This window comes from Epinephelus lanceolatus, chromosome 4 (assembly GCF_041903045.1).
Source record: "Epinephelus lanceolatus isolate andai-2023 chromosome 4, ASM4190304v1, whole genome shotgun sequence".
Classification (NCBI taxonomy): Eukaryota; Metazoa; Chordata; class Actinopteri; order Perciformes; family Serranidae; genus Epinephelus; species Epinephelus lanceolatus.
In genome coordinates, this window is record NC_135737.1 from 36,375,123 (window position 1) to 36,400,212 (window position 25,090).

General features: G+C 42.7%; 2 protein-coding genes across 5 annotated transcripts in view; one reads left to right on the forward strand and one right to left on the reverse strand.

Annotated features, from left to right (window-relative positions):
* Positions 1-409: 409 nt before the first annotated feature.
* npat (nuclear protein, ataxia-telangiectasia locus) lies at positions 410-14,127 on the reverse strand. Of its 2 annotated transcripts, XM_033632163.2 has the most exons (18): positions 13,920-14,127; positions 13,585-13,703; positions 13,417-13,477; positions 11,736-11,808; positions 11,538-11,578; positions 10,858-11,100; positions 10,358-10,433; positions 9,722-9,845; positions 9,175-9,266; positions 8,958-9,039; positions 8,629-8,725; positions 8,388-8,504; positions 6,381-7,754; positions 5,731-5,831; positions 4,167-4,260; positions 4,024-4,044; positions 2,666-3,924; positions 410-1,119 (listed from the first exon to the last, which is right to left on the reverse strand). In XM_033632163.2, the coding sequence occupies exons 1-18, from the start codon at positions 13,954-13,956 to the stop codon at positions 1,039-1,041; spliced, it is 4,092 nt and encodes a 1,363-aa protein (XP_033488054.1). In that variant the 5' UTR covers positions 13,957-14,127; the 3' UTR covers positions 410-1,038. The 2 variants fall into 2 exon arrangements, with proteins under 2 accessions (XP_033488054.1, XP_033488053.1); XM_033632162.2 differs by having other exon boundaries at positions 2,666-4,044.
* A 306-nt stretch (positions 14,128-14,433) lies between these two features.
* The window catches only part of atm (ATM serine/threonine kinase), a 29,661-nt gene continuing 19,004 nt past the window's right edge, over positions 14,434-25,090 (forward strand). For 2 of the 3 annotated variants that reach the window (XM_078167181.1, XM_078167183.1), the window contains exons 1-24: positions 14,434-14,577; positions 14,873-15,009; positions 15,294-15,412; positions 15,870-16,015; positions 16,186-16,350; positions 16,513-16,678; positions 16,780-17,018; positions 17,667-17,836; positions 18,002-18,180; positions 18,314-18,685; positions 18,779-18,982; positions 19,271-19,372; positions 19,497-19,731; positions 19,834-19,965; positions 20,930-21,055; positions 21,209-21,298; positions 21,385-21,571; positions 21,706-21,899; positions 21,985-22,064; positions 22,159-22,314; positions 22,581-22,656; positions 23,031-23,173; positions 23,297-23,423; positions 24,738-24,908. In XM_078167181.1, coding sequence (XP_078023307.1) covers positions 14,938-15,009; positions 15,294-15,412; positions 15,870-16,015; positions 16,186-16,350; positions 16,513-16,678; positions 16,780-17,018; positions 17,667-17,836; positions 18,002-18,180; positions 18,314-18,685; positions 18,779-18,982; positions 19,271-19,372; positions 19,497-19,731; positions 19,834-19,965; positions 20,930-21,055; positions 21,209-21,298; positions 21,385-21,571; positions 21,706-21,899; positions 21,985-22,064; positions 22,159-22,314; positions 22,581-22,656; positions 23,031-23,173; positions 23,297-23,423; positions 24,738-24,908 — 3,651 coding nt within the window. In that variant the 5' untranslated portion in view covers positions 14,434-14,577; positions 14,873-14,937. The remainder of the gene's footprint in view (positions 14,578-14,872; positions 15,010-15,293; positions 15,413-15,869; positions 16,016-16,185; positions 16,351-16,512; positions 16,679-16,779; positions 17,019-17,666; positions 17,837-18,001; positions 18,181-18,313; positions 18,686-18,778; positions 18,983-19,270; positions 19,373-19,496; positions 19,732-19,833; positions 19,966-20,929; positions 21,056-21,208; positions 21,299-21,384; positions 21,572-21,705; positions 21,900-21,984; positions 22,065-22,158; positions 22,315-22,580; positions 22,657-23,030; positions 23,174-23,296; positions 23,424-24,737; positions 24,909-25,090) is intronic. The other variant, XM_033631937.2, reaches the window with a different exon arrangement.

A 25,090-nucleotide genomic window follows, 5' to 3' on the forward strand; every position in this document is an offset into this window, starting at 1 on the left:
TTGCTCCAAAATTAATTCCTACAACTACTGCTCAGTTTTAGTGTCTGTCTGCCCACCAGGGGTCAGGACTGTCCAGCTGTGAGACACATACGCATGCTTTAAGGATCTGTCACTTTTGGAGCCCTGAAAGGACACCTCACCTCACCTCACACAAAGTCTGCAGTGCTGCTGAGTGTACATTATAGGCTGTTATTATATCTAGATGTTGAGCAACACTCAATTTATTGAGCTACACGTGAAATACAAACCTTGTACTTTCCTGGCCACAAAAATTCCTCCCCTCAAGTGATGTCACATTCCTCATAATAGACACTGAGCTCTTACATCCTCCAACATTTACACATTTTCACAGACTTTGCTCCGGGGCTTCAGATGAACAGTGGAACTGGGCCGAGGAAAAACACACAAGACTGTTTCTTTGTTTTATTACAACACTGAATGAAGCCTGAGAATGGAAATTTCAACAGTTGCAGCCATTTTGTGTGTCAGATTCTACCAACAAAAAAGTACAAAATGTAAAGTACACATGTATGACATAAAATATGATCTTCACATTGCTTTCGGGTTTTTAACATGACAAAGTAAAACCAATGAGAGGTCTCATTTCAGTGTTACCAGTAGATATTACATAGTTTTTACACAGCAACCTATCAGTCAGTGTTAGCTGGATTTATCAAACTAGAGTCAAATATTGACCAAGAAAATGCTTTGAGTCACCCTTTTCATCGACACGCACCCATTATGTCAAGTGCCCCGCTGTTTTGCTGTGGTACAAAACAATAATTTAAACAGAAGTGAGCATGAGAATGAGAAAACAAAGCGCCGTGGTTGCCCTACTGCTGCTACTAAGTACTGGAAAACATTCAAACAAATCAAGGTCCCTCATTGGCTGAAGGAGACATTACAGCTTATAAGGTCTCGGGCAAGGTTACTAATAGAAACCATAGGCACTGGTTGAGCAGATGGCTTGTTCTATTCCTGGATAGTAACCTAAGCAGGTAGTGATATGGTTGTCCTTTCCTGTTGGTGTGTCTGGTTTCACTCATCATAGTGAAGTGAGGACAAGAACTTATCCACATCCAAGTCATGGGGGAAGCACTCCACAAGTTTCTTCCTTTCCTGCAGATTTAAACCAAAAGTCTGAATTAATGAGGTGTGCATAAACACTTTATAACCATCTAAACGAAAAGTGCTGATACCAAAAGCACTTCATCTGGTGAAATCGCCACAATTTCTGATCAAGAGAAAAACTTAAACACTAAAACACAAGTGTTGGATGGATGCAAAAGAGAGAGACAATGGGGCTATACTTACTTCTTTATGAATGGGGCAAAATATAACTAAGATTGGCCTGATGGTGGCACCAGAGTAAAGGCCACATTGTTACATAGACCCACCCATTCCCTCTGTAAACTGTGTATCGTGTTCAGGTTGACGGAGGTCACCTGGACACACTGCCAGGCTATTACAGGACTGACACATATGTACAGACACACACATTCACACCTAAAGGCCACTGAGTATCTAATGCACCAAACCTGCATGTCTTTAAAAGGGTTTATCCTATGTACTGTGGTCATTTTAGGACATCGCATCGCTTGTCAGGCTGAGTTATTAGTTAATAGACTAAGCTCAACTTTCATGAGTCTATGCTGTTTTGTCAGGTTGTGGGAGTTGTAAGTAATTCATGTTGAATTTACAGCTACACCAGTAAGACATTTCAGCACAGCTGAAAAAATTCAGCAACTTAATCGATGAGTCCACTGGTTCTCAAACTACACGACATGTACCACTGGTGGTGCGTGAGCTCCGTATAGTGGTGCAAAATGTAATTTAAATAAGTTTTGCCCTTTGTGTAATATTTTTGTTTTGATATCAATCTGCTACATAGTCACGTTCATGAATGTAGCATATGTCCATGATAAGTTAAGAGCTAAACTGTGACGGCAAGATAGTAAGTGGAGATAAAAATGTGTATTTTAAAAACACTGTTATCGTAGGTCAAAACAGGAACTATTAGAAAGAGAAATGTGGGTATATGATAGTTGTGTGGGAGAGTTTAAGTTCATGTTCTAGTGCTTCCCCTTTGTACAGTGGGGCCGTGACTGACAACAGTCTAAAATAAATCATCTTCTGATTAGTAGCTGAATATGGTAGGCCTATGCTACTGTATTTTAACGTCAGCCATTGTGGAGGTTATTGGAGAGCCACATAATTTTCGAGGTGGTACATGGTGTAAAGTATGAGAGAAACTGGATCAATCGATCGACAAAAAAAATTAATCGACAATTATTTTGATATATTCATTATTTTCGATGACTGAATGTCATTTTTCCATCCAAAATATCAAACATTTGCTTATTACAGCTTTTCAGATATGAGGACTTGCAGCTTTGCTTTGTTATATTTGATAGAAAACTGAATATCTTTGGGGTTTCGACAAAATAGGCAACTTAAAGACGACCCCTTAGGCTTTACGAAACTACAACATTTTCAACTGTTTCCTTACAATGTATAGGCCCGGCAATAAACTCCAAAAAAGGATTTTGATCAATTAATATAACTGCATCTGAAAAGGGAATACTGCTGAAGCAGAACTTGCCTAAGACCACAGTACATTTTAAAAACATGCCTACTGAATGGAAAATCCTTGTGTTGTACTCACCCGATCTTTCTTTTTGCTGGGAGATTGTTTTGACTCCTTCTTTGCAGGTGGGCTGGATGAGGGAGAAGACTGTTTGCGTTTCTTTGAGTTCTTTGAGCTTGTGGGAGAACCTTCTCTTACTTCCTCCTGACGCAAACTGTCCTTCAGTGGAGTGCCTGTCCTGGCGATAGCAGCACGTGACAGAATCATGAGTGTGTGAGCAGCCATGTTAATGCTGTTCTCACTGCCAGCCTCACTGACTGGGCTGCAGGTGGGGACATCCGGGGTGTTGGGAGGCATCAGATGCTTGGGAGTCGCCTCTCCATCTCTACCTTTCCTCTGTCGGGAAGGAGTCCTGGGACGTTCAGGGGACGCCTCCTGGTTACGCCCAGTCCCAAGGGTCCTGGGAAGACTATGGTCTGAACTGCCCGCTCCAGGCCTCTTGATTGGGGCGGAAGGAGAGCCAAGCCCCTGGATGTCCTGCAGCATCTCAGCTGCCTGTTTGGCCAGAGAGCTGGTCTTTGACGGTGCTTTTGTAGCCTTTGACTGAGGATTAGATGCAGGCTGGGCAACAGCAGGAGGGCTTAAGTCTTTTAATGCTGAGGATGAAGGTGTTGACTGCTGCTGCTGCTCTTGCAAGCTACCCTTCATCTCATTTTCCTTGTTAGCGGTCACATTTGGCGTCTCCTGAGAGGGAGTCCTCTTCTCTGTACGGCCCTCACGCATTTTGGCAGGAGCTTTATCTGTAGGTTCTTTCCTGCTGCTCTCCTCTTTCTCCTTTCTAGTTCCTGATTTCAGTGCAGAATCAGATGACAATGACCTAGAAGTGTGAGGATCCTTAGCTTTCGCTCCACCCCCATCCTTATTATGACTGTGTTTCCTGTCAGTAGATTTTGATCTCCCTCCTGTTTCAGACTTTTTCAAAGTCTCAGGCTGTGATGCATCATCCTTGCTGTTACTTGAACTTTGAGACTCTTGGGTATGGAAGCTATGATCTTGTTTGCGAGAGTTCTTTTTAAGAGGATCTTTCTGTTGATGTTGTGGAGGCACTGACTTCTCTGCGTCCTTCATAAAGCTTCCTCCAGTCTGAGGATCTGCTGAACATCTGATGGTTTCGACCCTCCTCTTGGGCTTGTTGCCACCCAGGATAGCAGGTTTTGTTCGAGGCACCAACCGTGCATGATCTTTCTCAGTCTGATGGACAGATTGCGATGGAGATGTATTTGTAGCTGAAGGGGTGGTGGTGGTTGTTGTTGTTGTAGCAGTCTGTGGTTGCACTTCTGCAGAAGAGTCGAAACATAAAATTCTCCTAAATCTTGAACCCTTTGATGCATCCTGCTGGCCTGTGTTTTCAGCCAGTGCAGGTTGAACCAACTTACCAACCAGGTGTTGCTCAGTGCCTGGAGTTCAGAGAAATAAGGTCAGAGATGAAACATTAATCAGAGAAGTAAAAGAATATTACGTCATTTTTAAGCATTATGTACCGCTAGCTAGCACTGCTCCAAATGAACTTGTAACTTACCAGCAGGTGTAGATGGCTTGATTGCCTTTGCCGGAGACTTGGACTTAACAGCTTCTGACTGCTGCGCTGGTACTGGGCTTGGTATGGCAACAAGCTGTAAATATAACAGTGTTGATAAGTTTTATTGTTCTAGACATTGCCAAAATCTTAAGGGCTTTAAGTCTGGGTGAAGTCAAAATAAATAGGTATTCTGAGTTTTTCACACCACAAAAAATGTGTTATTAACCATCTAGGCAAATTTGAATGACTAGAAAAATTGCCAAGCATATAAAATTAGATTTCAAAATCACAAGAAAATAAGTACTATTTTCTGCTTTAAAACGCTGGGGGTGTGTACACTGAAGGCCAGTCTTGCACATCCAATATGGATGGATAAACACTGGCAGCAATGAGCCGAAGCCATCAATATATTGTGTTTGGCTGCCGCCTATGTTGCACCACTGGATGAGGGTCCACCAAATGATGAAGAACCCCTACCAGTATGCAGATGAGCAGGAAGCTCTTGGCTGGCAGCACAGAGAAAGGTTAAGTGTTGTTCATTTGCAAATACGTCCCATGATGCAACAATACAGGGCTGATTGAAAATCAGAACAGTTTCTCCTTTCCCCCAGTTCCTGTCTCTGTCTGACACCTATAATGTTACAATAATGCATAAAGTTGATGGTTTCAAGTCAGGTTCAGGTGCACATACAGATAGCCAACTGGCTCTGATAACAGGTCTGATAGATGCAGATAGGCTGTGCTTTCTAACAGTAAGTGTTGTAACTCGCAGTTGAGTAGGGGCAGAAGCACTAATGCTGTGCACTCTAGTGTTAATATAGTGTCGGGGCAGGGTGATGATAGGGATGGCTCCTATGAGTCATCGAGCCATGATTTCAGGTCCACCCGAAAAATCCTGACAACAGCTATGATGACCAGTTTAACTGTTTCAATACACAACGCAGGAGTTCACTATATTTTCATGTTTTCAGTAGGTATTTTCTAACATGTCTAATGTGTTTTGAAACAAATTTCTGCTTTAACTTTACCCAGACTTAAAGGCAGTAATGTTCATTAAACCACACACTGAGTAATTATAAACTCTTGGATGGACTGAAAAACATACTAATAATTTTGGTACTGTTGAAGCCTTACCAGTAGTGGGACTATAAATGCACTGTTTGTCCCAATGAAGGCCATGGACTCTTTAAAATGTTAAGTCCTACTTTGCAAGGGTAAATATGCTTCATAAATTGTATGGTAAACTGCCAATTAGAGTATGAGATGTGCTGTGTGCAAATTGACATTTTGGCCTGAGAATGGGACTCAACGGTCAATGGACAACATTTGGATCGGTTCTTTTTGAAACCAAAATTTTATAAATTGCCACTGGTTTGGAGATCTTGTCTACTAAGGTGACAGTATGGGCAACTCGTGCTTAGTAAATCTCAAAGATAAATTTCCACCAAGGGGAGAATGGTAGATGAAAGGCTGAAAGTGTCACTAAAATGATCAGGAATCATCTTATTATTCTGGTGAAAGAGGTAAGAAACAAACGTACAAACTGCAGGTTAAGTTATGTTACCTGATTTGACACCATCTGGACCTTCCCCAGAGTATTCTGCCCCATAACAGAAACAGGAAGCACCATGGGCTTCACAGGGGATGGTAAAATGAGTGTTGACCCTGCACGAAAAGAACACTGATTTTAAAAAACAAACAAACAGCAAAGGTAAACAAAACATGCCACTAGCAGGGACAACACACAATAGATGACGGAAATTCTATCAGCTGGTACTTCACTGCACATGTCAGCTTAGGGAAGAAAGTCCAAAACTGAAAACAAGGGTCACAATGAACTTTACTCAACCATAATGTGTCTTGAATTTTCTAACCTTACCCAAATGTTTAAATCTTTTCTACTGTTTTGCACTGCAACCTATGTGTTCATGTGGATGAGCACCAAATTGTGTGTTGCTTTATAGGAACAGAACTCCACATCATCACATGTTCACAAATGGGGAAGAGGCGACATCGTCAATTGTTTAAGCCCAAAGTCCCTCAACGGGAGGTGTTCCTTTCACAGTACATTAAGAACACTACAAATACAAATAAAAGTTACAAACAGAACATCAAAAGCTGCAACTACACAAATCAAAGCCAGCTAGTGATGTCATTGTGAGTTTGACTTTTGTTTGTTGATATGATTCACTGTTGTAGCCTACTGTCTCTTACCAGGGGAGTAGCCTTGAGAGCGAGTCGGTGTGGTCACCCCATACTGGTTGGTGGGCAAAGGCTGTCCCTTTGAGACACCAGCAGACAGCAGCACCTGTCTAGTTTGAACATCTGTACTCGGAGGTTCAGTCACAAGGAAGTAACTGGCAGTGGCTCCTTGGAGGGCAGGGTTAGTGGTGTCCAGGGGTAGTTGGATTATGTAGTTTTGCTGGGCCTGTGATGTCCCCGTTAATGGGGATGCGAGCAAAGCCCCAGCCTTATAGCTGAGAGGACTACCATGTGCCTCAGAGCTTTGTAAGCCACTAACTGCCTGTGCCGCCTCATCCAAGTTGGCCTTTGGTGTGCCAGGGCCTCCAGAGGTCTTAGCTGGGGAGGAAAGATAAATGGTGGGTATCTTGTCACCAGAAATGCTAGAAATTGCCTGATTCAAGGCCTTGTCACTGGGAGACTCCTCATCCTGGTTATCAGTGATGATGATCTTCAAAGAAACTATATTACTGGAATCGGCAGCAGCTTTGCTTGGGGTGGTTGGAGGATCAGGTGCTGCACCAAGTGGGACACAAGATGAGGAGGATGTGGGTGACACAGGTGAGGATGAGCCAGGTGTAGCTGTAATTGTTGAAGAGGTAGAGGCAGATGTGGGTGAGCAAGGTGTCGCTGTGAATGGTGCAACAGTGGACACTGATGAGGGTGAGGCAGGCGCAGTTGTAACTGTGGCACTGCTAGAAGCAGGTGTGCAAGACGCAGATTCGGGTGTTACTGAGACAGTAGACCCTGTTTGAGTGTCTCTTCCACTGTTTGAAAGTGATGTATGAGGTAGGTCAGCGGTCGACGCTGGAGTGTTGTTCGGTTCAACTTGTGAGGGAAACAAAAAAGTACAGGGGGCTATCAGAGGTTGCACTTTACATCCTTGTGCTTGTTTATGTTGCTGTTTTTTGTCAACATTAGATGTCACTTCTGGCACTGCAAATGCAGTGGAGGGAGGGATGTTTGGTTCACTGGGAGCAATTGTGACGGAGGTGCTGTCCTTTGCGGAAGTCTCCTGCATGGCCACACAGTCTGCAGGAGGGGGAGGTGTGTTCAACGGTTCATCAATATCCATTGGTGTTCCAAAATCACTGTTACTGAAGAGTGAGGCTTTTTCTTTTCTGTTCGAGTTCACTGCAGTAGATGAGACACCTCGGTGATCCCCGTGACTCACTAACAGTTTGGCTGAACTGTTTTCAATTCTGGATGCTCTCCCGCTGGGGCCAAGAACTGTTTTCTTTAACAAGGTGGAAGCAGTCAGCTTTCTTGTCTTACGCTCCTGTCCAGCTCTCATCTTCACCGTCACTGGTGTTGGATCTGAAGTGTTGGCTTCTCTCTGTGTAGTGCCTGAAAAATAAAGTGAAATGTTTGATGATTAATCTGGCCCTACCTGTGTACTTTATGCAGCTCTGTCTTCAGTAAGGGTATAACAAGAGTACTGTATAGCTGACCAACTGCTGCAGTCATTAACAAACTCTGATGACATGCACTAATAACATAGACAGGAAGCAGGCCAAGTATGTTGAGCTGTTAGCCAAAATTATGCCCCTTTGCATACACACACACACACACCTCACATAAAAAGTTGTTTAATCTGGAACAAGTCATTGATTTTTGATAATGAAATCGTTAATGAATAACTAAATTCATGAACCACTGATGGCCTGCTTCTCACCCTGCCTTCCAGTGTGTCTGTTAAGAACAATTATAAACACTTAATTTGGCATGATCAGACATGTTGAACAAACTAGTTAGCATAACCTAACCCTACACCCCTTTCACCCTCCTTCCAACGTTGCACAATTAATTAGAAACCTGACTGTACCGGCTGTGTTTTCAATGAACATGAAGATTTTTCTCCCCTTCAAACTTTAGATTTAAAAAACCTGCTTTGGCCTGTGTGATACAGACAACAATCAAAGGTGGCATCTGTGTTTTCCTCTACTGAGAGCCTACTACTGTATCAGACTGTAAGAATACCTGGCTCATCACTCTGAAGGGGTTCGACTGTAGATGAAGGTCCAGCAGTGTCACTCTCTTCTGGACTAGTGCTAATATCTCCATCCCCTGCTTCGCCATCTGTGAATTTGGTTTTGTCTGCAAATACACATTACAAAGTCTGTTTTGAAATGGCCTTCCATTGTGCCTTATTACACAGTTGAAAAGAAGTGATTAAGGAGTAATCTGTGCAACAAACAAAAGCAAAGTAGGTCATAGTTACTGTAATCGAAAAGCTCAAACAGGGCCTGGAAAGCCGGGTCAGACTCTGTTTGTTCCAGAATGTCATGGATGGCATCATCACTCATGTGGATTTCACCCTGTACCAGAGGACATATGTCAGGAAATAATGTCACGACACAGAAAAATAAGCACAGCGTGATGATGATTAAGATCTAAAAACTTTTTTCATGCACTCAGGAGATAAATTGCTCTCAAAATTTGGTCACAAATTTGTTAAAATCTGTGTTAGTACATTTTTGTTCAGTATAAACATTTATGAGACACATTTTTGAAAAAATAAATACTTTTTTATATATAGCTTTTCAGCACCTGTAATCCTAGGATTTCATCTATAGACTGGTCTGCCTCCACTGTACTTGAAGGGGCCTTTGATGATTGGGGCGTTGGCTCGCTGATACAGAGATGAAACAGAGGAGAAGTTAGTACGGCTATGTTGCAACATGCCTGCAGTCAAATTCAAAAATCATCTACCGCAACAACTTAATTCACACAATGAGGTAATGCAGAGTTCCGACTCAACACTTACTTGGCGAGGATTTTGTTGATATTTTCAGCAAGCTTCTCTTGTAACGATCTGTCCCCCAGTATCTTGTCTCGTGCATTTTGTATCACAAGTTGCTGTGGAGATTAGCATGTGTTGTAAGGATACAAAATAAATGAACCGTGAATTTAAACAAGATGAACACATTCAAGAGAGAGAGCATGCCATTTCTGATTCCATGACGTTCTACTATCCCTTATTGTTTCTAGACACATAAAGGTAATGCTCATGTCACCTTCTATTTTCAGGTCTGAGACACAACACATCCTTGTACCCCTTCCACCCCTGAGCTAATATACACTCAAAAAATATTAGATTCAGTAAGTGATGAGAAAACCAGATCGAACTTGTTCTGTGTCTGGAGCATCCTGTCATTCACCATGCTTAGTCTAAAACACATCTACAGGCAATTTAGCCCAAATTTGGTGCACAGGATGGACTAAGATCATTGCATCAGTGAAGACACTTCTTATTTGGTTCAAAATTTTTTGGTATTAAGAAAACCCTACAACTAACATACAGATCTACTTACAGGAAAGTTCTCATCGACGGTCTCTTCAGGTTGGGGTTCTGCACTGGGAGTATTCACAGTCATGGCACTTCTGCCAGGGGTACTAGACCCACTCTGAGCTCCACCTCTCTTCCTGGGGGTGTCCCTGAAGGCAGCAGAAAAGATTATAGAGGTGTCTGCCAACATGCACAAGGCACTGACAACACTTTATGAGCACTATAATCTCACACAAAAACACCACAAACTAACTAAAGCTAAACCTGACAAGCCAGTCACCATTTCTCACAGTGGACATTTTTTGGACTTGGCTAATAACATCAACAAAGGCCCAGTGTCCCAGTTAGTTATGGCAGTGTGACAGTGAGCCAGAATGCACAATAAACAGACTCTCAAAACTGAAGAAAGTAAACAGAATTCAACCAACACGGATTTCATTATTTACTCCTTTGCTTTTTATTTACTGTCGTAACATGTTTAAATATCTTCCATAAAAAAGGCCAATTTATGAACATCTCCTCGTGTACTTTAGTCCTGCACAGACAAAGCAGCATTGTTAAGCCAATGTGGGTTAGTAGGACAACAGAGTCTGTCTTCAATGATCTCTCATTCATTAGTTGTTAACATCAACGGTAAAATAGCAATACAAATCATGCTTACCATTTCCGTCGTCCAGGAGACATCGGGCCTTGATTTAGCCGTTGTTCTGAAACAATTATCTGAACAGGCGAGTCCCCTGTAATGAACACATTATGTCACACATCATAAAAAAGCAGGTTTTTTTGGTGATTGCTTATAGCTTGCAAGCATGCCAAAATATAAATAAAGGAGCTGATAAAGCTTTGCTAAATCTTTCAAGAGCCCTACACAAAACAAAGACACGGGCTCAAGCCATCATCAGAAACACAAGATGACTTTCAGAAAAAAATAGCTGTAACATGACATGATTGGATTCAACATCTCTACTGTGTAAAATCAGCACAGGGAAATGACCACCACTGCTGAGATTGTAAAATAAAAGTGAATATTGTTTAAGCTTTTTGAGGGGATGAAATTCAGTAAGACGTGAAAACAAAACACAACCTTTAAAACTGCCACTTCAACTACCCTGTAATAAAAACAAACAATAAAGAGAGTACTGCATGTTTTGTGATACTCACTGGGCGTATTTAGTATTCTGCTGACATCACCGATCTGCTGCTGTGAGCCACTGCCGGTAGCTAATCGGGTTTGCGTGGCAGTGTAGCTCACGGGAGTGGAGTGGCTGAGCATGCTGTGGGAGCTGAGTGCCGGGCTGATGATGGAGCTTGTTTCAGAAACTGATGAGCAGACAACACCACCAGCTGAAGATACGGTCAGGACCCGCTGTCGAGCCATGTTTGCCACTCCGATGCGTGAACGTGCTGCAATGAAAAGAGGCTGATAAATAAAAGGCCAAAGTACAAACCCTGAGCAAACATAGAACTCAAACAATCTTTGACACATAGTTTTTGTGGTCATATCTTAATATCTTAAATCATAGTTTGATGACTGTTAAGGGTGGTTGATGCTGATAATTGGCACACTCAGTGCTTTCACCAGTGTCCCCTACATTATGCAAATTTAGTCAGGTTGGTTGGATTTTATATGCGGGTGCTATTCAATCAAAAAAAAAAAAAAAAAAATCTTTATGGCAGTCAAATGTATTTGGGTGGGTGTCGATAAAAGAAACTCTGGGAAACACAGCTATATACTATTGACAAGTTTATGTACCTGTCATCAATCGTTTGGCAGCAAGAACTTTTGTGAGTGTCAACAATAAAATATTTGTTAAAAATAGGAAAAGTATTAACAGACTTACTTCTTTGAATCGCTGATATAGCGGGGGAATTCTGCAATGACCTAAAGAAAGACATACAAAATAAGAAACCCTATCTGTGTGATAAAGATCCAACTCAGTGTCAGCTTTGAATAGATAACACTGAGATTTGAACACTGTGGTCAGTCTCAATGTACAACAGTTGCAGTGATTTAGATGCTGAAACTTGAAGCTCATTACTTGATCTGGTTGAGTGTAAAATCCAGCTTTTTCCACAGCGAAGTCATCATGGCAGGCACCTCATGACGAGACTCTGTTGAGGAAATAGACAAATTACCAACAGTGACAGGCTGCTTCGCCAACAATGTTTGAAGGAGAGATAATGCAGGTTCTTCCCTCCAGCTGCTTTCAGACTATACAAGCAACACTGCTTCCAGTAGACCACACAAAGGAAAACTACTGATAATCAATCATTACTCATGTGCAATATCTACACATTTTATGTGCAATAATGAAAATTCTGCCAACCAGACTGTGTAGTTATTATATCCTGCCTTTTTTTTTTTATTGCTTACAATCATTGCTCAGGTGTAGTATCAGTATACGATATACTTTATTATCCCCGCAGAGAAATTTGTCTTGGACTTGGGTGCACAAGTAATGCTGCATTACAATAACAGTCCAGGAAAAAATGAAGCATACACCATAAAAACATTAAAAACACAACAGTTTTGCACATCAGTTCCCGATGTTACATAACATAACACCAGCAGACTACAGAGCACCCTAAATTTGGGTATCCTGTGTTGTCTGCCCGAGAGTAAAAGCTCGTACACAGCCCAGCGAATGTGGGAAGAGTCAGACAGTATTCTCTGTGCTTGTTTGAGAACAGACAACTCATATACTGTTGTGTCTGGAAGGACTGGTGTTCCTTCCTCCCCATGACCTTCATAGCTGTCTGAAAAAGACACGCAAGTCTGGATTTCAACTCCAAAGTCAGATCCCCAAACCATGCTGACATACCTCTAGAACAGCCTGATAAGATAAAAACATGATCCTCAGATCTACCCCAAAGACCCCAAGTTTTTTAACAGATAAAGCCTTTGCTGTGGCCGAGAGCACACATTGTCAACATGGAACCTCTCGCTAAGGCTACTGTCCAAGTGGACGTCAAGGAGGACACCTGATTTATTTGTCCCTCATGCATGATGACTGGGCTGTGATCCCAAAAACCATCTCCATAGTTTTACTGGTGTTTAAAATCAGGTACTTGGCATCACACCACTGCACAATCCGGTCTATTTCATCAAATAAGCTGAGGGACTTTTGTCCTTGTGCAGGAGACTGAGAATCATCTGAAAATTTTAAAATATCATTCCCGGAGTTGCTGTTCTTACAGTCATTAATGTATAGTGTAAAGAAGACTGGTGAACTGACACAGCCCTGTGGGGTACCTGGACTGTATCTGGACTGTGAGTACAGTTGGTTAAAAAGTTAAAATACCACTTATATAAAAAGTATATGCTAAACTGTGCAATATCTGTAACGCCATTGTTCAATAATGTGACATGAGCCACTCAGTCTGTCTCTATATTAAGCTATATATCACTTCTTTCTATGCTGCTTACTTATAATATTGTTTTGTGTTTTCATAATGTTTGCGTATTATACTGCTCCTTGTTTTGCTTTGTACAGTTTACTTATTGAACTGATCTGTGCTTTTGTTTTGACCAATATGTAGCTGTTACATTGCTTTGTGTTGTTATTTAACTGATGCTTCCTCTTTGCTGCTGTAATCGTGGAAATTTCCCGGCTGTGGGACTAATAAAGGCTTATTATATCTTATAACAAGCATGACACACAATAAAACCATAAAACAACCAGTGCCTTTTGTGATGGGATCAATGCCAGACAGTCTCACCTTTTGCTTTAGCAGCCACATACTCATTTAAGATGGTTGTGAGGCCTTTCCCAAAGACAGACTGTGTGTGGAAAAAGCACAATCATAAACAGTTGCGGTGATTTAAATGACATTCACTTAACAGTTTGTGGGACATAATAACATAATAGAGACAAGAGGCACACTTACAAACACACACGCAGGAATGGTCCCATCTGCTGTGGTGTGTTCAGCATACTCTTTCAGATTTGGGCACTCATGGATGAAAGCTTGGGTTGTGGCTGACAGTCCCTCTTCTTGGAGGTAACCTGAGGAAGGACAATTAACAGCATCCAATAAGAGGAGCACGACAAAGCTCAAACAGCAAAGTAATATTTACCCCAATTAAACTGCATGTTAACTGCTAACTGTTAGCTAGTTAGCAGTAAACCACTGTAAGCTCTAAGTCGCCTGTTAACCAGTAAGTGTCGTTGTGGCTAACGCTACAGCTACAGCTTTGCTACGTCAGTTGACACTAGACTTACCTAAAACAAGCCGGGCGACGTCGGACGGTAGCAACATGGCTGCCTGTTTGTTAATATAAAGTGTTAAGAGTTAGCCAGGCAGCTACATGTTACGGAAAAGTCTCTCAGAGATTCGTTATACGGCGTTCAATTAGGAAACCGTCAGAGGTATTGTTGTGACGGTGACGTCCAGCGGACACTATCGTTTTCTCAAAAGGCGGGGAACTCAAGCACGTATAACCCGGAAGTTCCGAGAGAAATCTGCCGATTGGAATGTTGGGAGTTGTAGTTTATTTTGAAAAGTCAAACTCCTGTACAACCTACAGGTAAAGTATCCACAAATATGAGTGTAATAGATATACCACTACTTCTACATGCCATTTAACACTTTAATAATACTGCACCCGACTACTTCGGTTAGTTTGTTTGACCGTTGGCACATAAATCACCGGACGCACTCGGCCCAACCCCCTGACCAGGAAGTGATGTAGCCTCTGAGGTGCTGAAGCATGAAGCCGGGGCGGGAATTTCCTGCGTGGGCTACGTGTACGTGCGTATCGGCGCACGGCAACATGTCAGGAGCTGAGCAGCAGGCTACTCCTGTTATGCACCACATGAGTTAACATCCACACCTGCATGTGTGACAGCTCCGTGTCTACAGTCAGTGCAGCCATCAGAGGTCAGTGATTTGACTGAGAGCATTTGAATGGGTGTGTGTGTAAGAAGTTTGAAGCCAGTTTCGCAACGTTGTGATGCTAAAGTAGCTCGTCTACAAGGCCAGGCTGAATATGGAGGGATTTGTTGTGTTTAGATTAACACGTTGCAACTAAAACTCTCTTAATGTATAGTTTATACTAGTTAATAACGTTAGTTCATAGTCTGTCAGGCGTGCTTTGAGAAGACAGCTCTGCAGAGTCATTGTATTGTATGCATGCTATGGATGAATAACAACAACATCTCCTGTCAACATGCAGTCCTGGAGGATAAAACAGCCTACTCTACACTGATAAAAGCTACTCCTCATCCACTGTGAAGCACAATGAGTCTGGCTCTTCATGATCTCCTGGTCTGCTGCAGAGGACTGGAGAATGACAAAGCTACAGAGAGGAAGGTAATCACACCTACATGGAAACTGCATGTAAACAATAAAATGAGATATAATTGCACCAAGCATTTTTCAGCCTCACTGTAGCCAAGTGAGTATAGTATATTGATGGGAACTGGGGGGTCACCAGCTCAAGTCCCTGTCCAAACCAGGTATGGAGCATTGACTGGTTGCTGGAGAGGTGCTAGTTCGCCTCCTGGGCACTGCTGAGGTACTCTGGGGATTCATAAAGTATATCTTCTTCATAAATCCTCCACTTTGACAGTTGTTTCCTCTCTTCATGCCTGCAGAAAGAAGCTGAGCGCTTCAGACGGCTCCTTCGAAGTCCAGAAGTTGTGCAGGAGTTGGATCGTATCTCAGGATCTAAAGCTAAAGGCTCCAAGCAACTCACATGGGATGCTGTATTCCGGTAATCTGACTTTCTTACTATGTTATCTAGTATAACATCAGTCATGTCTTGCTTCTTGCAAATCTTTACTTAATATTGCACACTTGGTTTTATACTTTTTGTGCCTTTCCTGCCAAGACAACAGGCCTAGTTTGTTTCCAACTTATCAGTTTAGTTTCACTTTTGTTTCTTTGCATCACTCACTAATGACTACCTGCTGACTTCCGGGAACCTTTGTGGCCAGCAACCAAATAGAAACTGAACCGGCTGTACTTAACACAGTAAATATGATGGCTTGTAATATTTTAGAATTGCTGATTTATTCCAACTTGTCCCACAATAATCCGTCCTCATTCCATGTTTTGCAAGATATCTGTAAATTGTACTTTTGCAAGAGTTTTGGTGTGTCAGATTCAGACATCTGTCAAAGGCCTTGATAGTTAAACACTTCCTTTTCTGTTTTTTACCCCCATGTCAGATTTCTGCAGCGTTATGTCCAGAAGGAAACAGAAAACATGCAGTCAAGTAAATCCAACGTCACTGCATCCACACTGGCCACGCGGCAGAAGAAGATGGCAGAAATGTGCAGCTTGATCAAATACTTTATTCGCTACGCAAACAAACGTAAGGAAACTGTCAGTGTGAGATCCAGTTGTAGGTTACAATACAATTTATGTGTCATAATACACTAAAGGATGTTTGGCTCTACATATATTACAATATTTTCTTTTGTTATTTCATCTGAGCAGAAAACAGCAGAGATTCTGAGCAGCTGTCTCTCTGTCTCTCTGCAGGTGGGCCTCGTATAAAGTGCAGTGAGATGCTGAAACATGTGATGGACGTCCTGAAGAATTCATACAGCTGTTCAGCCTATGGAGAAGATTACAGCAGCCTCCTAGTAAAGGACATCCTCTCTGTTCGCAAGTACTGGTGTGACATCCCTCCACAGCAGTGGCACAGTCAGTATTATAATAATCTAATTACACACATTAATAAATTCAATTTCATCAACACTAATTTTATTTGTCTTTTTGCATTACATAACCCGATTACTGTAGTCTGATATTGTAATGTCAACTTCAGTTCACTGAATCCCATTTGTTTATATTTGTTATCCTCAGATCTTTTGGACTTGTACTGTGACTTGTTCAACACTTCATCCAAGTCCATCAATCGTGTTTTGGTGAGCAGAGTGATCCACACGGTGGTGCAAGGCTGCTGCATGCAGACGGATGGATTCAACAACTCTCTGTTCAGCTTCTTCTCCAAAGCACTTCTAAATGCAAGGTGAAGACTTTTATCAATGTTTTAAATTGAATTAATGTCCCTCAGCTAATTAGATAGATGCACTTATTGTTTTCTTTTTCAAAATCCCATGACCCTGTCAGGCAGGAGAAACACCTGACAGTTTTGGAGCACCTCGTCTCAGCTCTCAATATCTTCTCGAGATCCGCGGCCATGAACTGTCGGATGAGGGTGTGTCACCTGGGAGAGGAGCTTCTGCCTTCTATACTGTATGTCTGGGCGGACATGAGGCCCAGTGCGGCTCTCAAAGAGGAGATTGTGGAGTTCTTACACCTGCAGATTAGTGTCCACCACCCCAAAGGAGCCAAGACACCAGATACAGGTAGAGTGATCCTTCCAAAACAATTTATGTTTCCAGTGGTAGTGACACCTTTGGTTGCCCTTGTATGGTGGACAGGCTTCATTGTGGGTTGTGCATAGTTCCATATACAGCTCCACTTATTTGGGGTGGCTGCGGCTCAAAGGAAGAGCGGGTTGTCCACTAATCAGAAGATCGATCCTCGGCTCCTCCAGTCCAGTCTTGGGGCAAGATACTGAACCCCAAATTACTCCTGATGGCTGTTCCATCGGTGTATGAGCATGTGTGAATGGTTACTGAGTACCAGGTGGCACCTTTTATGGTGCCTCAGCCACCAGTGTGTGAATGTGTGTGTGAAAGGGGGAATGTGACGTGAGTGGTCGGAAGGCTAGAAAAGTGCTATACAAGTGCAGGTCCATTTACCATTTTCCATTTGATTCTTCCAAGCAATGGAGAAAGAAATGTGAATAACTTAATTTTTAAAGTTCAAATTGCACCACCAAGGAAAGATTTCAAGGAGATCAATTGACTTAGCAATCTCTGCAAATTCAACTAAAACACCATAAAAATACAATTTTATACCATGAAATTGTTGAAAATCAGTCGCTGAACTTGGGGTTTGCTTCCGAATTGACCATTAACTAGTTGTTCTCTCACTCTCTAATATTTCAGGTGCTCATGCTGAGGACTGGACCAAATGGCGGAGTCTGCTATACAACCTGTACGACGCCCTAATCAGAGAAATTAGCCACATAGGCAGCAGAGGGAAGTACATCACCGGGACACGTCACATAGCTGTCAAAGACAACCTCATTGAGCTCACAGCTGACATCTGCCACCAGGTAATACAGATCCAGGCTCAAGTATGCATACAGAAAATCACAGTTTCATTTGATGTAAATGTTTATGCCATTATAAAACTAATTTGAGCAGTTTAGCTAATGTGGAGCCGCACATCTGTCTTAATAAAATCATTTCCCTAATCTCATTGTGTTTCTTGCACGTAGCTGTTCAGTGATGACAATGACACCCATGTTGTGGAGGTGACCCAGGCCTCCCTCAGAGCCACCTACATGGGCAGTCCAACCCACGGAGCAGCAAGCAAGCGACGGCGCATTGAACTGGGTTGGGAGGTCCTCCGGGACCATCTGCAGCCTCAGCATAATGACTTTGATGTCATACCATGGTATGAAAATCACAATGCACTTAATACAAACTACATACTGAGTGTGGTCGCTTAAAAACATTGATTTTACTTTGTGGTAGAAAAACACATCATGATCATGTTAAGATATTCAAACCCTCTTTTCTCCCCTCAGGCTGCAGATCACCGCAGTGCTCTCCTCTAAGTACCCGTCCATGATGCCCGGCCAGGAGCTGGTCCCGCTGCTGTCAGTGTTGTACCAGCTCCTGGCAGAGCAGCGGAAAGGAGAGAGGGGGCCGTACGTGCTACGCTGTCTGAGGGAGGTGGCTCGGTGCCAGGCCTGCTACCCGGAAAGGGCCCAAGTCCACAGGCCGGAGCTGACCCGGCTGTGGGGTCGGGTGTGGGCCCTGGCACTGCGAGGGGTCAGCTCACCCCAGACAGAGGCCCTCAGCCTGGACCTGCTGAGTTCTATTGTCCATAGCGGACTGATCAATATGGACAGAGAATTTTGGAAACTCTTCTCTGGATCAGCTTGTAAACTGTCTCAGTGAGTTTATTTCTCAATGTCTAACAGTTGATTTGTTAATACTGTTAATGTGTGTGTTTGCATTTAGCAGCCCTTTTTTCTCTCTACCCACAGGGGTGCTGCTCTCTGTCTAGCCCAGGCCCTGCTAACGTGTCCAGTCCCTAAAAGTATCATCTCAAGCTCAGGCTGGGACCATATGGGAGTCACAGAGGGATCTGCATCACCAAACCTGAAGGAGACTCTCATAGCCTGGCTGCTGATGACCGACCAGAGCGATGAGATGGAGGATAACTCCAGGCCTCACCCCATCATTTGCAGGTTGGTGCTGTGTTGCTTTTCCATGTTAACTGTGTCTTAACTGTAGATAATTTAATCCTGGTTCAGTACCTGCTTTTTTAAGGATGTAAATTGTAATATTTGAAGACTATCTGCTTTCATGTTTAACTGATGGGCAGCTCCAGTTACAGACTGGTGTTTCCCAGGGGATGCACACATGGATTGCACTTTACTTTTTTAACTTTTCACTTTGGTAAGATGTGTGTATTTTGTCTTCACTTTTAAGATAAAGACCTTTAAATTGATGCTCTATCCTGATCTTGTGCGCAGAGACTTTTCTCACAATCTAATAGCGAACATCCTGGTCTCCCTGACCTTGAAAGACACGAGAACAGGCCTGAAGTTTCTGCTGGGGACTGAAGGAGTGGAAAGGTGAGGGAAATGATCCTGGTTTCACACACTGAGTATCAAAATCACTGATATGATGACAAATCTACCACCCTGCACCTTTTTTTGTACAGTCCACATATTAATCTGTAACTATTTGTTTTTAAAGTGCCTTTTTTCAAGAACAAACCACATCCAATGCCAAAGACAACCTGGAAGAGATCGAGAGGCTGTATTTACAATTCAGCTTCAACACGCTGCCTTCACCGAAGCAAGAGACTGACGAGGCAGCGACAACGGCTTCGACCAATGGCCAATTCGCTGCCGCCCCCTGCCTCAGAAAAAAGTTGGAGCAGTCCCTGCTTTGTGTGGCTGACACCCTGCTCAACTGCTACTCTCCTGATGTGAGTGGAAGTTAATACTTGTGTGTTTATGTGTTTATGTGTCTCTGAACTCGTCACTGTAACAAACACTGTATTTATTCTGATTCCCCCCCCCCGCCACAGTCTCAGTCCACCCCTCCGGAGTGTCTGGTGCGCTGTTTCAGTCTGCTGACTGGTGTTCTAGCAGGTTACGTGTCCACTGGGTTTCTGACCGAGGAGGAGGCGTGCCGCTCAAAGCTCTTCACTAAAGCCAAGGTATCATTCAGATGCATGCATTGTCATTCCATCCAGCGGTGATTAAATATCCCGGCCTGTTAAACATTAAAAACATAACGTCACCCACTTCTATATAAAAAATATACATAGCCTATTTGTTCCCTGATGGCACACTGTAAAAGGTTATTGTAATTGTTTTTGAAACAAATGTATAACCCTGTAAAACTCAGTAAAAGGGTTTTAAAAAAAACATTACCTCAAAGCGTGGAAGAATTTAAAGGGTAAGTTCAGTTTTTTCAACCTGAACCCCTTTTTCCTTGGCTTTGTGTCCAATTGACTTCTGGGAACAAGAGTTATTGAAACTGGTCCAATATTGAGTATGACTGCTGCAAATGGCAGTGACAAAACTGGCTGCAATCTAACCACTCAGGGCAATTGTGCACCATCCATGTATGTCCATTAAAAGTACTTGTTTTTGCACCTGACAAGCAAAGATTATTATTATAAATGTCTGACAACATTATGGAGATGATCCCTACAGAGACAGACCTTTTTATTAAAGAGGAAGATTCCTTTTTTTTTAACCAGAAACTGCCCAAAATTGCCATTGCCAAGCCCACCAGACTCCATTTAAATAAACAGTAATTTTATCCAGGTAATTCACACTTCATTCAAAGTCACCAGAAACAAAATAAAAACCACAAAAGCCATCTTAGTTCGTCTTTTCCCTGTTCCAACAGTCACCAATTCTGGTTTGGTTTAAATAAACCCTTAATTCACCCAGTTAGATATGAAAATATGCTAACTATATTCATTCTGAAATGACTGATTATTTAAATGGAGTCTGGTTGGTTTGGCGATTATGTTTTTGGGGCTATTTCTGGTTAAACAAAAAGAATCTTACTCTTAAACCAAAAGGTCTATCTCTGTGGAGATCCTTTCCATGATGTTGTCGGACAGTTACCGTAAAAGTTTCTTGGTGTGTTTTTTTTTTTGTTACCAGGCCCTGGCCCAGGACTTCAGCGGTTTTATTTCCAGTGTGACAGTGAAGATGACAGAGGAAGGAACCATGAGCACCCTGAGATCTGTCATGAAGCTGTGCACACAGTCAGCCAGCAGAAAAAACAAGGTGACAAAAGCTTTCATCATGACAGTATGGCTAATGCTGAAATAATACAGCATTAAGATTTATCTGAACAATTTATGGACAAACCAGCAATTAAGTCTGAACAATTCAATGAGCTCTTTTTTTTAAGTAAATCTTTTGTCCTTTCTCCTGCAGGATCATGTTTGTCCTGTCTCCTCCAGTCTGTTCATTATGATTCTGCCAGCCAGTCTCCTCACTGAACTGGCCGAGATCTGCAAACTGTCAGTAAGTGACATATGTATACTGTAAACCTTCACCTTAAGAACAGAGGGCCGGCACGCTGATTTAATCTAATTTCCTCACATCTTCAGTTAAGCAGTGCTTCTAAGAGAGCCGGTGTTGTGGATGAAGACGATCACATGGATGATGACTGGGACATGACCAGAACTCAACAAGGGGACAACGTGGACCTGTTTGAAGATGGCGAAGAGTCTCACAGCAGCGGCAATGGGACCCAAAGACAAAAGGGAGACAACAGTGACACCTCCTGTGGGCCAGGTAAGAAGGGATTACCACCTGCTCTGTAAATCGGCGTAAATCATCAACTGTACGTTGGATAGATGATGTTGAGGTATCTGATCATCTTGTCAGTGGACAACAGGTAAAAGCATCACTGTTCTGTCCTCCATCAGGTGCAAAAAGTCTGTTAGCAGACGATCATCTGGCCCAGCAGGACCTGGCTCTCCTCGCAGTCTTGGAGTTCCTGTGTGAGTGCGGCTCCATCCAGCCCGTCCATGGTCTGCTTTTCAAACCTCAGGAGGTGCGGCGCCGGCTGCTGCTGCTGGCCAAGCAGATGGACTTCAGCAAAGCCCTGCACCTCAACATGGTCGGTAGCAGCTGCTCTGGAGAGTCATGGTTTCAGTTGCAATGATGATTCAGCTGATGAACTTTAATATCTGCTTCTCTTCCAGTATCTTGTCCTGTTGAAGAAGCTTCCCACTGAGGACTCGCTGTCTCCGGAGGAATTTGACTCACTGCTTCGTCCTCTAGCGTATTGAAATCTTTTTTTTTTATGTACTGCATTAATGTCTTCATAAAGCAAAATGTTTTAATGTTCTCACTTGTTTGTTGTGCTGTCTTTACAGGGACCTGTGTTCTCAGTACCGTCAGGACCAAGAGATGTGCGCTGCTGTGCTGCTGGGTTTGTTACCCTCCATCATGAGCCTCGGGAAAACACACCACATGCCGGAGGAGATGAGACATGTTCAGGGATCTCTGCTACGAGTGGTGTCTGGATTCTGGTTAGCAGCATATGTTTACATCATGAGCAGATGTAGGGTCGGTCTGTAAGAGATTAGGTCCTAAAATGAAGCATCTGTCTGTGGCAAGGAGCTTTCAGTCTTTGAAGGAGAATGATCAAGTGTAAAATGTGCCTCCGCTGGTCATCACAGGAAAGCAAATTCCTTTTGTTATTTGTAATTTAATTTTGAAGGAATGGCTACACTTTTAGACTTAGAACATGAATCACTGTCTCTGATATTAACTCAATCATTATGCTGTGTTTCAGTTTCCTGAGCCAAACAGGGAAGTGCATTGCATCGGTACGAGTTGCTCTAGTGCAATGTCTGGTTGCCCTGCTGGAGGTGAGCTCTCACAGAAGTTTAGGGAGTACATCTGAATGAAATATAGCATTTCTATATTTTAAATATCTTGTTCTGAATGAATGAAATAAGCCAGACACTTTGTTTATGTGTTTGACTGCGAAGAAAACTGGCTTATTTATTGACTGGTGCGTTTTTGATTCAAAATGTTAAAGCTGCTTTCAGTATTTGATGTGCCAAAATTGTTTAAGACCACTTCTGATCAATGCCCAAACACTAAGACTGGAAGATGGTCCACAAAGTTTCACCCTCTTCTCAACTATTCTGTATATTCTCTTTATATTTCAGCTTAATATCAGTATATTCTTTCTGTTAACACTTTTTATTTTCTTTCTGGCATCTCTCCCCTCCGACAGGCCGACCCGTGTTGTAACTGGGCTGTCTTAAGTATCAGAGGGACTGACAGTGAAGAAGATCACCCGGTGTCTGTCATTCTTCCGTCTCACCTCGCAGATGCCCACCACCAGGTCCGCATGCTGGTAGCCATGTCAGTTGAAAGGTAAGCTTTAGTCAGAGGCTGATAGTGAATCAGGATACATTTTATAGAAAGATGTACATTACAAAAGATGTCATCTGATTGTATGATTGTCTGATTGTCACCATTATCCTCCTGTGCCTCCAGGTTGTTTCTGGAGATGAGACCAGAGCGTCCAGATAATAGAAAGATGCTGCCGCTGAAACACCAGCAGGCAGCTTTTGAGAACGTTTACCTGAAGGCTCAGGAAGGAATGAAGCTCCCAGTGAGTGCAGTAGGTGCTATCATAAATCAGCAGTGTTTCTGCTACATTCATTTAGCAGAGGCGTGCCGCCGCTGCTAAATTATTGCCACCGTTGCTGCTCCTTCAAAACATTTATTTTGCAAATGCACCACCATTGCTCTGAGACATCTGTGCACTTGCACAGCGCAGCAGACAGTGTAGTGAAGAGAGCAGCGGTGAGGGGAGGGGGGAGTGGGGGAAGGCTCCTTTTTAAGGATGCACCGAATATATTCGGCCGAATGTTGCAAAAAAACACATTCGGTATTCGGTGGAATAAGTGAAAAGCAAGGCCGAATAATAGCGGCGTGTTTTGATAATGTAATCAAACAGCGTGCGGTGATGGACGGAGTAAAATGTTGGCATTGTGGCAATATTTTACTCTGTCCGTCACTGCACTCGCATTTGCGACTAAAAATAGTTTTGTGCGGGCAAAATAAATCATTCAGCACGCTGCGTGAGTACAGATTTCAACCAGCAGTAGAAATGAAACGGCGAATCCCGCCGGTTGTGGGTTGAACGGGGGTCACAGACACGGACAGGACGTATTCCTGTCAAATACGGTGGCGCATGATAATGGCTTACCGGCGACGGAGAAGTCCGGCTCCAGATGAATAACTTGTTGTCATGACTGCCCAAAAGTACCTGAACTGCCGAGCCATGGCGGCACACAGTATGTGGCGTATCAGAGGAGAAACGAGCCGTTCACATTTCTCTGTGGCAGGTAACGGCCCACAAACCTCACCGCACTTTAGGGACTGTTCTTTACTTATGAAGGGACTGTCAGGGGAGGAGGATGGCTGGTTGATTTTTATTTCATTTATTTATTTTATTTTGATCCCCCCTATGTTAATCACTTACTGGTGCTGTTTTTGAAGTATGAATAAGTCAGTAAGTAATTTATTCCATTGAAATATCATCCATGTATTATAGAAAAGTGATTTATCTTTTTATAAATGACAAAAGGCACATTGCCTTATTTTTGCTGTGGTATGCTGATACTACTCAGAACCATGATATTTTCATTGGTATCTTACCGTGGGTCCCAATTTTGGTACCGTGACAATACTAATTTGGAGGGGGTTCATCTGCAAAAACTAATGAAAAACTAAAAAAAGGGCATTCGGTATTAGGTACTCGGTATTCGGCCAAGGGATGTCTCTCACCCCCTCCCCCCGCCACTCCCGCTGCTGAAAAAAATCCTAGAGGAAACACTGAATCAGGAATAGTTGACCATATTGTACGTATGTTTTCCGCCTCTTTTTTTACTTTCTCTAATGCTTCTTGTGTCTGTGTGATCGTATACAGAGAGGCAGCTCTTCGGAGGACCAGCAGGACGAGTCTTTTAACCGCAAGGCCACCCTGTTGAAGAGTTTGTGTGTTGTGCTGTGCTGCAGCCCAGTCTGTGAGAAACAGTCTCTGTTTGCACTCTTCCAGTCCTACAAGGAGAACAATATAGAGGAACAGCTCATCAAAAAGGTGAGGATTTCTGTGCCCTGTGCATTAGGTAAATGGAATTAAAATAGAATTTAGACAGGACTGTGAATGAATGAAAATAGTGTCTGTGCTTTTTTTGCATCTCTAATCTGATACTTGAATGAGCTTTTGTTGGGTTTATGCCTATTTTTACGCATCACTAAAATTAAAAACTAATCAAAAAG

What these genes read in the sequence shown, in the direction of transcription:
- npat (XM_033632162.2), bottom strand. Translation starts at nt 13,956, where the DNA reads ATGTTGCTACCGTCCGACGTCGCCCGGCTTGTTTTAG. An exon ending in TGTGGCTGCTAAAGCAAAAG is followed by an intron (nt 11,809 to 13,416) that starts GTGAGACTGTCT and finishes TTTCCTCAACAG; the next exon opens with AGTCTCGTCATGAGGTGCCT. An exon ending in TATATCAGCGATTCAAAGAA is followed by an intron (nt 11,101 to 11,537) that starts GTAAGTCTGTTA and finishes TTTTCATTGCAG; the next exon opens with CACGTTCACGCATCGGAGTG.